The sequence below is a fragment of the Trichoplusia ni genome, chromosome 22 (assembly GCF_003590095.1).
Source record: "Trichoplusia ni isolate ovarian cell line Hi5 chromosome 22, tn1, whole genome shotgun sequence".
Classification (NCBI taxonomy): Eukaryota; Metazoa; Arthropoda; class Insecta; order Lepidoptera; family Noctuidae; genus Trichoplusia; species Trichoplusia ni.
Genome location: NC_039499.1, coordinates 5,081,421 through 5,095,380, shown reverse-complemented (window position 1 = coordinate 5,095,380; position 13,960 = coordinate 5,081,421). Strand labels below are relative to the sequence as shown.

General features: G+C 44.7%; 2 protein-coding genes and 1 pseudogene across 3 annotated transcripts in view; all 3 read right to left on the bottom strand.

Annotated features, from left to right (window-relative positions):
* LOC113504674 overlaps positions 1-6,555 on the bottom strand; it is a 9,665-nt pseudogene extending 3,110 nt beyond the window's left edge.
* Positions 1-10,480, bottom strand: part of LOC113504453 (leucine-rich repeat flightless-interacting protein 2) — a 49,265-nt gene extending 38,785 nt beyond the window's left edge. The window contains exon 1 of one of the 2 annotated variants that reach the window (XR_003401568.1): positions 9,869-10,480. The gene's annotated coding sequence lies outside the window, so the exon portion shown is untranslated. The remainder of the gene's footprint in view (positions 1-9,868) is intronic. The other variant, XM_026886739.1, reaches the window with a different exon arrangement.
* Positions 10,481-10,821: 341 nt separating this feature from the next.
* On the bottom strand, positions 10,822-13,960 carry LOC113504454 (dolichyl-diphosphooligosaccharide--protein glycosyltransferase 48 kDa subunit). The gene is made up of 7 exons (XM_026886740.1): positions 13,578-13,960; positions 13,206-13,444; positions 12,751-12,993; positions 12,325-12,468; positions 11,866-12,027; positions 11,370-11,600; positions 10,822-11,072 (listed from the first exon to the last, which is right to left on the bottom strand). Exons 1-7 carry the CDS (start codon positions 13,705-13,707, stop codon positions 10,914-10,916), a joined length of 1,308 nt encoding a protein of 435 aa, XP_026742541.1. The 5' UTR covers positions 13,708-13,960; the 3' UTR covers positions 10,822-10,913.

Genomic DNA, 13,960 nt, shown 5'->3' with positions numbered 1-13,960 from the left:
CACAACTATTGGGGGTGCCGGATTGGTGAAAAATGAGAAGGCCCTTGTATAAACACCAAACTCAATTTATTGACGCTCAAACAGAGGATACAAAACGTAAACAAACGCAGTTTGTTTACGTCGACTATTTCGTAGGGCTCCGTTGATGTCCTTTAGGGCTTCGCTGATGTCCTTTAGGGCTTCGCTGATGTCCGGGGCTCCTTCGTTGTATCCGAGGCGTCGCTGTTGCTGAAGTCTTCGAGGGCTTCCTATTTCTTCCTGTTGGTCCGCTCTTCTTGCTGTGTTGCCGCCGAATGTGTCGACTCTCGGTGTGGGCCGCATTTTATACAAATTCGGGCCCCGAAATTCCCCCGCTCCCATTGGCCGACCAATAAGATCGCTCGCTTTTCGACCAATAAGAGCGGGGGCGGGGCCCGCGCGCGGTTTTTTCCTTAAGGTTAAGTACGACGATACTTTACCACACCGAGAGCCGTTTACTTAAAATGCTATTTTCTATTTAAAAATGAATTACAATAGTATGTTAACTATACATTTTCTGAATCATTACTTAGCCTATAATATGAGAAAAATATTATTTTTACAATATTCCTATCTTACAAATATTCACAATTTTCATATAAACTTTAATTAATTCCGGCTCTCCTATTGGTCGCTGTTACTGGAATGTTTTCCAATAGGAGGCCGGAGTATACTAAACAAACAATAATCTAATCAGACTCTAATTTGACTTAAACTATACTTAAACCTAATCATATAACACTAATCACAAATACTGTTCATTGTTTACACTTTTTCTCTTAAACTGTTCACGCTGTCCCGCACATCTCTCCCGCCGTGCGACGATGTTGCATCTCCTCCGTGTGCGGGTCCGTCGTCGTGCAGGGGCAGGATCACCAGCTTCCTCACTGGTCGACGTAGAACTCCTCCTTTTGTCCGGATGTCCACTGCTCTGACGACTCCATCTGGGCCGGGGTACGTGTCGATGACCCTTCCTCTGACCCACACGTTACGGGGCAGGTTGGCGTCGACTATTTGTACGAGGTCGTTGACCTGCACAGCTGGGCCCCGTCCGTGCGGCTCCCGCCGGTGTTGAAGCTCGGGTAAGTACTCTCTCACCCAGCGCGTCCAGAATAAGTCAGCGAGCCTTTGGGCTGCTCGCCAGCTGGATCTCGAAGCTACGTCCTTGTCGGTGAAACTTCCAGGCAGCGGTACTCGACCCTGTCCTCCTAGGAGGAAGTGATTCGGCGTCAGGGCTTCTGGATCTTCGGGGCTCACTGAAACGTGGGTCAGTGGCCTGCTGTTCACGGTGTACTCCACCTCGGCTAGTAGTGTGGATAACACCTCTTCTGTAGGGTGTCGCTCGTGCAGAGTGGCGGCGAGCGCCGTCTTGACTGACCGGACCATTCGTTCCCATGCTCCTCCCATGAACGGTGCGCCAGGAGGTATGAACCGCCAAGCGATGGTTCTCTTTGCAGCTTCTTCCGCCGTCGCTTCATCTATTTGTTGTCGAAGTTCCTTTTCAGCTCCCTTTAGGTTGGTGCCGTTGTCCGACCATATTTCTGTAGGGCAGCCGCGTCGAGAGATCATTCTTCGGACTGCCATCACTGCTGAGTCGGTGCTGAGTGAGCCTGCAATTTCGAGATGAATGGCTCGCGTAGTGAGGCAGGTAAATATCGCGACGTAGCGTTTCTGTCGCGTTCTTCAACTGTTACAGATAGCGGGCCGAAGTAGTCCACCCCAGTGTAGGTAATGGCCTTTTGTGATGAGCCAAACGACACTGTGGTAGATCACCTGTTCGGGATGTGGCGAGTCCCTGTCTTCATTCTGCAGAACAAACACTGTCGCAGTACTGAGCGCGTTGTAGGGCGCAGGCGTAACACCCCAGTACTGGTTGTCTACATTCGTTGACTGTCGCTTCTACTCCTGCGTGATGTAGCTGTTGGTGTATCGCTCGTATCCATGTCTTAACTATAGGATGGTCTCCGTCTATTATCATGGGGCTCTTGAAGTCTTCTGGCATGTATTTGACGGCTTTTATGCGACTTCTAAGCCGGAGGGCACCATCCACACACGTGACGCTGAGTTGATGTAGTCTGCTTTCCTTGTTGACCGGTTTCCCACTCCTTAGGTTGGCTATTTCTTCTGCGAACGACTCTTCTTGAGAAGCACGCATCAGCAACTCCTCCGCCTGCTTGAGGTTCTCGGCAGAGACTGGAGGAATTTTCTATTTATCTTTGTTGTTGTTTTCTTCTGTGTTTCATTAGTGCTTGACGTTTTTCTTGCTATCTTATTCCAGTTTGGATCCTGTTCTTTGTTTTTCTTAGTCCTTCTGTAATTTACGCTTTCTTTATTTCTTCTGCAGAGTTCAATGAATAGAAGAACTCGCGCTGTAGTATATCGAAGCCGGTGCCAGTTAGAGAAGCGTGAGGCTTCGGGTAGCCCTTCTGTTAATCTAAGTTCTCTTTTATTCGCTACGTGGTTCACCTTCTCTTCCCAGAAGTGTCTTCGATCTTCTTAGTATCTGTCTCGACTGGCCACTGGTCCTCTTCTTCGTACAAGAAGTCGGGTCCCTTGTACCATCTGTGATCCTTGTCGAAGGTGAGCGGGACGTCTCGTGTCGCGTCGTCCGCTACGTTCAGCTTCGTCGGAACCCAGCGCCACTCGTTAACTTTGGTACTTTCTTCTATAGCAGCAAGCCGATGAGCCACGTATGGTTTGTAGGTGCGTGACCCTGTCCTGATCCAGGTGAGTACTGTCTTACTGTCGGTCCAGAACACCTTGCAGTCAGGTTTCCTCTCGTGCTCTTCTATGACTGAGTCTGCCAGTCTGGTGCCCATAACTGCAGCTTGAAGCTCCAACCTCGGGATCGACGTTAGCTTCAACGGTGCCACCTTCGCCTTGGCGACGATGAGAGAGAGCTTGACCTCGCCGTCAGGAGTTTTCGTTCTCCAATACAGGACCGCAGAGTATGCTGACTCGCTGGCGTCGGTGAAGATGTGAAGCTGTATCGAGGCAGCGTCGCTGTAGTTCAGGTATCGCCTCGGTATCTTCACGTCTCGTAGCTTCTGTAGGTGAGTCAGCCAGGTCGTCCATTGCTCCGCGAGATCTTCGTCTATAGGGTCGTCCCACGCCGTTCCTCTGCGCCACACTTCCTGCAGGAGCTGCTTCGCCCGTATGGTGACAGGAGACGCGAAGCCGAGTGGGTCGAACAGTGACATTACTATCCGCAAGGCTTCTCTCTTCGTAGGTGTTTCTCCCTCCAGTAGCGTTGTCGGAACGCGAGCTAAGTTGAGGTTGAAGGTCAGCTCGTCAGTGTTCAACTTCCAGATGACTCCTAGCACTCGTTCTGTTTTCTCTTCTGTCTTGTAGAGTTCCATATCTTCTATGAGCTCCTCCTCTCCCAGCTCTTGGAGTAGCAGGGTTGAGTTGGACTTCCACTGTTTGAGTTCGAAGCAGGCCTTTGCGTGTATATCTCGAACTCCCTTAGCTATACGTACTGCGTCCTCTAGACTCCTGAAGCTGTCTAAGTAGTCGTCTACGTAGTGCTTCTCTATGATCGCTGCTGCAGCCTCGGGGTGTGTGGCTTCGTGTTCTTTGGCGTTCAAGTTCTTGACATATATTGCTGTTGACGGTGAGCTCGACGCGCCGAAGATCAGAGACGTCATTCTGTACTCTTCTGGAGGCTGGTCATCTCTTCTGTTGCCCCTCCACACGTATCGCAGGGAGTCTCTGTCAGCTTCTCGAAGTTTCACTTGCATGAACATTTCTTTAATGTCCGCCGTGACTGCTATTTGATGTTGTCGGAAACGCATGACGACTCCAGGCAGCGACTGCATCAGGTCAGGTCCCTTCAGCAGCATGTCGTTGAGCGCCACCCCTCTTGTCTTGGCGGCGGCGTCGTGTACCACTCTGAGTTTCTCTGGCTTCATTGGATTGATGACAGCGAAGTGTGGTAAGTACCATGTCTTCTTGGGGTCCTTGTCTGCAGGAGCACGTTCGGCGTAGCCTTTGGCGACGAGTGCTTCCATCTGTTCATTATACTTCTGTTTAAGCTTCGGGTCGCGATCTAATTTTCTCTCTATATTTTCGAGCCTCTTCACGGCGTTGCAGTAATTGTTGGGAAACGAGATGTCTTCTTGTTTCCATAAGAGGCCCGTTTCGTATCTTCCTTCTCCTATTCTTCTCGTTGTCTTCTCTAGGACTCGGAGAGCTTGCTGTTCTGGATCTGTAGTGGCTTCTTCGGAACGATGCATAAAGAGTCCATTTCGAAGTACTTCTTGACCATGGCTTCTAGGTCATCTTCTGGTGATTCTTCTGTGATATGCGATACATAGTCGATCGCGTGCTTCATTGTCCTGGTTTGGCTTCCGTGCAGGACCCAACCCAGCGGCGTGAGGGAGGCCACTGGTTGGTGATGATCGCCTCTTCTTATCCTTGTGTTCACCAGAAGATGCCAGTTGTCCTGTCCGATCAGTAGTCGTGGCTTGGCTTGGTCGTACGTCAGGTGTCCTATCAAGTCCGTCAGGTGCTTGCAATCTTGAACCACTTCCCTGGACACCCTCTGTGACGAGACCTGCAGGTTCTTAACTGTTCTGGCTTGGACTCGCTCTTCGTGACCATTCATACCCTTTAATCGGAAGGTGACTCTTCTTGACGCAGCTTCTGACGTCTTCAACTCGTTGATAGTTTCTATACGTAGGGGGTCGACGGGTCCTGTGGCACCTATCTCCTTGGCGACCTCTTCGTCTATTAATGTTACTGTCGACCCGTCGTCCAGCAGAGCGAAGGTGTCCACGACTCCTTTGGGCCCCTTCACCTTCAGCGGCACGATCTTCAAGTAAGACTGTTTTCTTTTTGCTGTCCACGCAGAGTTGATTACTTCTTTGTCCTGTTCTTCTGTAGGAATCTTCTCTGTGCTTCTTTCAAAATGAAGTAACCTGTTGTGAAAATACTTGCAGTTATCTATCCCACAGGGCTTGGGCTTGCAACTATGGGTTTTGTTTCTGTAACGCAGACAGCGAAAGCACAACTTCCTTGCCTTGGCTAGGTCCCATCTTCCGCTGTTGTCCTTCTTCTTGAACTCTGCACAGTCTTGCGTGTTGTGTCCCGTCTCGTCGCATGCTGGACACTTCGGTGTATACGTTTGCACGTTGTTGACTCTCTGCGGTCTTCTAACTGTGGGTGGCGCTGCTACCTGTTCAGGTAGCGCATATGGACCGCAGAGTTCAGCTTCCCTTCTGAGAAATCTTTCCATCTTGACGAGATCGGGTTCACTTTTCTGTTGGCTGGCGGCGTAGTCAAAATACCTGTACTTGAGTGTTGGGGTTAACTTGTCCACCAGAGATTTGCATATCTCCGGGTTATATAGGTAGTTCAAACAGCTGAGAGTCTTCAATGTAGCGACGATGTTGGAGACCTTCGTTGAGAAGATGCATATATCTCGTGGCGATTCCGTGAGGCGTGGGAGTCCCCGGAGCGCCTCCATCTCCACCATCGCTATTGCTTCTGGTCGCCCGAACCTTGACTCCAATGTCTTCATAACTTCTTCCGGAGCTGCGCTGGTGATGAGCAGGCCCTCCACGGCTTCCCTGGCTCTTCCTTTGAGGTTTCTTCTAAGCCTGTTCGTGTTTTCTATAGGAGAGTACGACGACGCTGTCTCATAGTAGGCCGCGCGGAAGGGCAGCCATTCTTGATGTGCACCGCTGAAGATCGGAAGTTCAATGAACTTCGGTCGCTGAGCGGCCTTGACCGCGAGCGTTATTGCTTCAGCCAGCTGCGAGAAGTCCGCTGGTCCTCCCGCCGGTGCTGGCTGCGCGGGCTGCTGAGTCTTCTGCTGTGGCGTCGCGTCCTCCTCTGCTGTGTTCTTGTTGGTGTCGAGCCAATTGGACACCTTCTCGTTCACCTCGGTGATAGAGACGTCGCCTTCTTCATCTTCATCTTCTGTGTCTTCAGTCTCCAAGGCGGCCAGCTTCGCCGCCGCGAGCTCGACCTGTAGGCGCAGGAGTTCTTCTTTGGCCTTTGCTATCCGCTGCGCCTTCTTGCTGTGTGTTGATCCCCCCCCTCCCCCCTCTTGCTGGGGGCGCGCGGGGTGGTCGGTCCACCTGTTTCATGTGGGCCGGTTGCATCCTTCCTGTTCCGCTTGACTGTAGATGCTTCTGTTCTGTTTTTGTTGACACCGGCGGTTACCCCCCCCCGCGGGGGGTTCATGTTCGTCTTCTTGACGGCGTGAGCGGGCAGCGTGGTAGCAGCGGAGTCCGAGACCGTAGGCGCGTTGGTTGCTGTTGCGGCCGCGGCGGTGGTGCCGGCGGTCGCGGTGGCGCCCGAGGTGGCGGCGGTGCCGGAGGTCGCGGCGGTTGCCGATGACTGCGTGGTGGCTGTCGTCACGGAGGCGGATGTATACTCTGTAGTTTCCGTGGCGGTAGTCCCTGTGGCTGTAGAATCGATCGCAGTCTCGGCGCTGTTGCCGGTCCCCGAGGTCGTAGCGGTGTCCTCGGATGATGGCTTCTGTTGTGTTGCGACCTTGCGGCCCTTTCCCTCGGAGCGTGTGACGGGCATGGCGCTTCTGTCTTCTATTCTTCGGTCTTCACAACTCGATCTGTAATTAGGTTCGATGTTCGAAAGGCCAACTCAATTCCACGTATCCGGCTCGAAGGACCATTAAATGTGTCGCACGGGCTCCAACTTTACAGCAAGAGACACCGCGCGAGCACAACTATTGGGGGTGCCGGATTGGTGAAAAATGAGAAGGCCCTTGTATAAACACCAAACTCAATTTATTGACGCTCAAACAGAGGATGCAAAACGTAAACAAACGCAGTTTGTTTACGTCGACTATTTCGTAGGGCTCCGTTGATGTCCTTTAGGGCTTCGCTGATGTCCTTTAGGGCTTCGCTGATGTTCCGGGGCTCCTTCGTTGTATCCGAGGCGTCGCTGTTGCTGAAGTCTTCGAGGGCTTCCTATTTCTTCCTGTTGGTCCGCTCTTCTTGCTGTGTTGCCGCCGAATGTGTCGACTCTCGGTGTGGGCCGCATTTTATACAAATTCGGGCCCCGAAATTCCCCCGCTCCCATTGGCCGACCAATAAGATCGCTCGCTTTTCGACCAATAAGAGCGGGGGCGGGGCCCGCGCGCGGTTTTTTCCTTAAGGTTAAGTACGACGATACTTTACCACACCGAGAGCCGTTTACTTAAAATGCTATTTTCTATTTAAAAATGAATTACAATAGTATGTTAACTATACATTTTCTGAATCATTACTTAGCCTATAATATGAGAAAAATATAATTTATACAATATTCCTATCTTACAAATATTCACAATTTTCATATAAACTTTAATTAATTCCGGCTCTCCTATTGGTCGCTGTTACTGGAATGTTTTCCAATAGGAGGCCGGAGTATACTAAACAAACAATAATCTAATCAGACTCTAATTTGACTTAAACTATACTTAAACCTAATCATATAACACTAATCACAAATACTGTTCATTGTTTACACTTTTTCTCTTAAACTGTTCACGCTGTCCCGCACAATTACTTACAGTAGATCTATTTAGGTACTTATATTTTACTTTACAATTACTATGAGTTCCTCTGTTTCATTATAATTTAAAGACTTAAGCCAATGGGTTAATTTAATCTTCAAGTTATGTTTATTTAATTTATACAGTGAGATTTTATTATTAATTTTGTTATAAATTCTAGAACTCAGTGCGTTATATTGACGTAATGCGAAACTGGTCCTACATCCAACAGGAGAACATACAAGAGCACCCCGTCTTTTTTGTAAAATTTGATTACTAAGGGGTAGTTGTGAATGTCGCCGCAGTATGGTGCGAAGGACGAATAATTGTCTAACAGTCAATAACTGGCATTCCTTATACAGATCTGTAGTTGAGTAGCGACGAGGTTTGCAGTGTATAACTTTGAGAAGGTATCTCTGGGCCCTTTCTAATTGTAGAAACAGAGTTTTATAAGTACCACCCCATGCAGGAATGCAATAACTGAGAATAGATTGACACAGGGCAACATAGACTGTGTGCATAACTGATAGATCGGCAGAATGACGAAGATTTTTAAAGATAAAAAGTAATCTTCTAACACGCCCGGTAAGAGTTTCAATTTGAGTGCGCCAATTTAATCTTTCGTCAATCATAACACCGAGATATCTAATGCAGGGAACATTTGCTAAAGGTGGACAAGAACAGATCGTTGCTGAGGTTTTGTTGCAATAGTGAGCCGTGATTGTTGTGGTTTCAATTGGTGGTGTAGGAGAATTTGGGAGATAGAAACGTATGAATTTAGTTTTGTCTATGTTTAGAGTAAGTAAGTTTGAAGACATCCATATCATTATTTTTCTCAGGTTAGCCTCAGCTAAGGATTTGGCTTCTAACCAGGTCTTCGCATAGACTAATAAGGCTGTATCATCGGCGTATGTAAAAATATTGCAACTATCAAGCTTCATCTTGCACAAGTCGTTGACATAGATTATGAATAGCGTAGGGCCGAGGATACTTCCCTGTGGGACTCCGTATTCGATTTGTTCTTCCTCACTAATAACATCATCAATTTTAACTACCTGAGAGCGATTGGATAGGTAGTCCCTAAATATATCTAGAGATGGACCGCGAACCCCGATAAGCTCTAGTTTAGATAAAAGTATTGGTGCAAAAACCGTATCAAACGCTTTCGATATATCTAAAAATATACCATAGCATTTGTATCCTTTATCTAAACAATCAACTACTGCATTACTGAAGTTTGTTACTGCATCTTCAGTCGATATGCCAGATCGAAACCCAAATTGGTTATCGGATATTATGGAAAAATTTTTGAGATACTTTGTTAAACAATTATTGAGTATTCTTTCTAGGATTTTGGATAAGGCACTCAAGACAGAAATAGGTCTATAGTTCCTCACAAGCTTTCTGTCCCCACCCTTAAACACCGGAGTAACCAAAGCTTTTTTTAAGCTGTTTGGGAACACACCGGTAGATATTGAAAGGTTGCATAAGTGTGTAATGGGTGTTACCAAGACTTTCTGTGAAAGTTTAAGCACTAAAGCTGGGATATTATCCCAGCCAGTTGCACAGTTACTCCGAAGCGATGCAATGATCGCTGACACTTGATCTTCGCTAACCGATTCAATTCCAAGTGAGTTGCATTGTGAAGCTATCACTCCTAAGTTGTTAGCGGTCGAAGAATCAGGAGGAACTAGCTTGGAAGCCAGGTCTTTTCCAATATTAACTAAATATTGATTGACCCGGTTCGCAGAGAGCTTCGCACTAGTTTCTAGTCGCAAAAGTTCTGTTGCTGACGGTGACTGACATTTCCTGCCTGAGATAGAATTTATAACGTCCCACATTGCTTTTGGATTATTCTGAGCTTTACAAAATTGATTTTTTTCATACTCACGTTTTAATTTTCTAAGAAGGGTATTACAAAAATTGCGGTATCTTTTATATGTTATGAGAAGAATGTTGTTATTGATATTTTTTTTAACATTAAGATGCATTTTATCTCGGTTCCTGATACAACGAAGCATTCCTTCAGTGATCCATGGTTTCAAAATGAAATTTCAAATATTGTTACAGTCAGCAGTCACATAATGCATGACCTAAAACAATACAGCCGCCGAGTATTTTAGAACCAGCATTAATAAACACTGTCCACTACCTGACCACAATCACTTAACAATTATGATAAATAGCTAAGCAGCTTCACTATAACCTAAGGGGGTCGTTGAGCTTATCCCGCATGCCTGTTTCCTCAAAATCGTATTGGAGTCATGATCACCAGGAAAACGGGTGGGCACAAAGCCAACACAGTTTTTTATGGTAGTCACTACAATGACATCATTGCATACTTACTGGGACAGTTACAGATGTAAACACATCACTGCAACGATCACTATCACCTACTTATCGGTCATCGGTCCCAACACGATCTCACGATTATGCTAATCCACACCGAAGCGCAAAAGAAATGTAAAAAATTTGCAATTTTTTTAAGAAATACGGCGACACCAATTCACTGCCTACACGAATCACACTGGATATGCGTTAAAATAACACTTTGCACATACAGTTACGAATTATTTGGCACAGTTTTGAATTCATACGGTTGATTATATCGTTTATTAAACATTAAAATCGTAAATTATGCCATTTTTACTAAAATTAAATTCTACAAAAGCCATGTATGACATGCATGCCATTGCCATTTAAAACCGTTGCGTTCGAGAACAACCCGTTGGAATGTCAGTTACGTTTATGGAAGCATTCAGAGATTGTATTCATTACCAATAAGATAAAAATCGGCGATATTTAGTTTAAATCTGTATTCTAAATATTCCCATCAAATTCAATACCAGATAAGTTTTTAGGAGTTCTAAATGAGTTTACTATGGAGTGGACTCAAGTCTGTGAATCAGAGTATTGTGGTGGTCAGGGTTGCCATCTACTGTTACGGTGTATCTCCTGCTCCTTAGCACTTTAGATTTTTTGCCTTCTTCACTTTCCTACTCACTCGGGTATGTAAATTGTTTATACACAAATACCCGATATTCTAGTAAAAATGAATAAAATAAAGGAGTACAATTGGAAATCCCAAAAAACAATCTGTTGCGCTTTCATTGCCTGTTCTGTTGCAGCCAATTTTGCTTCATTTATGATATTGCAACACGTCAGAGTTTATCAATACAGATGGTTCAAAACGATTGATTATAGACTTCAGGCAGCCTTTATTCCAAATATAAGTCAAATTTATTATATTCCATGAAAAAAAGATAAGTAGGTATTTATTAGGCAATAAAACACAAGTACACATTAAATAAACAATTTATTGCAAATCACATATTAGAACAGCACATACACACTTGCATACACTTGTGCTCACTACACTAAATCTCTTGCTCTACTCGCTCTTGGTCTTGGGCGCGTCCTCCTTGTAGTAGAGGAAGACGAAGGAGAAGAGGAACACGCCCACCATCATAGAGAAGGCGCTCACGTAGTACGGGTACGCGCTCGGGATGAAGCGCTCGTACTGTGTGTGTTGGAGAGGACGCACTGACACCTGCGAAAACACAATATAAGGTCACTGACTGAAATATGATAGACTTTTCCGTAACTCTGAATTTAAGTAGATTTCGTAATTGTTTGATAAAACAATTTAATTTACTTAATATTTCGTGGTTTTCTTTTTTCGTTAACTTAATTTAAGTTTAAATAAATAAATGACACATTTTTTGTTTTCTAATTTACAACAATAATTATTGCACACTATAGAAGTTGGTGTGCAAAAATATCTCCAGCTCTAACATAATGGGTATGTATCACAAAATCCTTACAGAAACAAACTGCAGCTTCTTACCTGTGTAGAGTGATACAGCCTTGTGTATCCAATCCTGTCATAATCCACCTTGAACTGGTACACGCCCCACACGTCTGGGACCTTGAACACGGCCTCATATACTCCATTGGGCTTCTTCTTCAGAGTGGTGCGGATGAAGGGATCAATGCGCACAAACTCGAGTTGCACGTCGGTGGCGTCGAAAGGCTGCCATTTGCCGTTCTTCAGCTCTTCAATCTCAATTCTGTACACCTGTTTAACAAATATGCTTATGCTGTATAAAGAAAAGTTAATTAGTTTCTCTATCTTAAGAATGCTGATGCGACTACCTCTATATTCCAGGGCGTCGTGAATGGGTACCAGAACTCATATAAGTTGATTTTATATGACATTGGGTTTTATAATGTTATCCTTTTTTTTCTATTGTATAGACAACTGTATTTTATCTTTTATCTGAATTAAACATATTATTATATTGCAACATCCTCATTAGGATCAATCACTCTAAAATACTTACAACAGTGTCAGTGATGGTGTATGTGTTTGACGACGTCTTCTCTCCCTGGCGGTTGTGGTTGACGCTGCGCACGCGCAGACGGCCACGCTCACCGAACGCCCACTCGCTCAGGCGGATCGCGAGATTCTTGTTACCTGACTGTGCTGTGTTCACCTTGTCACCCTGCATAAATGAAGATGTAGAAGTATGGTAAGGTTTCAGTTTACAATAGCCACATTAGTAAATAAAATAATTTTAATAACGTTAATATGAAATATTTACACCATCCCAAACAACAGCACTGGGTTAGTTTAATTTTCTCTAAATTGGTCCATTTTATTTAAATGCAGTGCAATGCAATAACTGGTAGAAATATTAGTCATCAAGCAAGGTTGGTTTATATGTAAAATATCAATATACCTATGACAGACAGATAGTATTCCTGAATAGGGCATCTATTAATCAAACACAAACACTTACATGAACTTTGGAGACACCTGAGTTGAAAGCTTCATCGGAGAAGAAAAACAGAGAGCCACTGAACACAATGCGGGCATTGTTTCTGGCCTGCAGGGCTGCGATCAGCACAGTCTTGCGGCCCACGGCGTGAGGGTACTCCTTCACCTGAAGACATAAAGAAAAACATTCAATATTGGTAAGGAGTAATGTGCTGGAAGTGACTAATATCAACAGCAGCACTAGGCAGATTGTACTGCAAATATTATAGCATAGGATGTTATTCTTATGAGATCCATCAACTGTGATATTAACAGGTTCAGACAACTTGCCACATCAAGGTATAGATAACTTTTTAGCAAATAAAACTACATAAATAAATAAGTCTGATAGTTTTTTTGTTGTTATTTTACTGAAGGTTGAGCTGTTACTACTAATTTAAAGACCTACCTGGCTCTTCGGGTTGTAGCTGTATGCAGTAGAGTCAGCAGTTAGGATAGGCAACACTAGAGCATTGTCTTTGTCCAGGATGAGGCCAGTACCCTCAAACAGCAGGGGTTGGGTGTTCTGCTCGCCAACAATGGTGGGTGAAGAGATAAGGTTCTTGGGAGACACCACAATCCTGGTGTGCTCTCCATCATCAGACACATCATAGTTGAAGTGGTCAATCACTGCTGCTGATTCCTCATCCATCTAGAAAAGTGAAACAATATATTGGTTAGTAAATCATACTATAACAGATATGATGATGAAGAAACTATCCATATTTCTTAGGTTACTGCTGATTATGCAAATACTCCTAAATTACTACTCAAATCAGATAAATTTATAACAAGTGTTATATTTTTAATGAGGATGATAAGATTCCTCGATTTATATTATAAAAGTCAAATAAGACTGCTTACTTCAAATCCGCATTCAGAAGCAATCTCCCTGTACACGTCGCCGGCGGCTGCGTTTCCAGCCATGAGCAGGTTACCTCCATCGTCGATGAACTTCGTGATAGCCTCGGTATCGATCTGTCCGCCGAACTCCAACACCGACGGCGAGAATACGATGAGGTTCTTGTACAAGTATTCTCCATACTTAGAGAGTACTAGGTTAGGGTCGTCGGCTAACTTGTATGTTAGCGTGTATCCTCTGTCTGAAAGTATAAAGCTGAGAAATAGCAAAGCAGAGCTCATGAATCCCTAATATTATATATAAGCGTGCGATTATGTATCACAGTTTAACGTTTACTAGCCGGCGTCTTATCGCACTCTTTGGATTTTACTTACCCTGCAAAGACTTGAAGAATTGTGAGTGAGTTTCCCTTATACTAAGATTATCTACTAGAACAAGCGTTTCATGTTCAGCTAGCGCTAACGAAAAGCTAGCTATAATTCCTAAAATTAGCGTAATCTTCATTTTTTATCACTTATTTGCTTGCTGTAGTTTTAGTACAAAATTCTTCAATCAAATCAATGACGTGTACGTACAAACTATAGACAACAAAAATGGAGCACTTTATTTATCATCGAAATATTTATACTTCGAGTCGAATTATACACGTTTCGCGCTTGCATCAATTGTTCAACAAAGCTTTTCCAACAATTAATAAAGAAACAACAACTGCAGAAGAGTGTGTACATAAATTAGTTTGTTTTATGAAATTTCAAGT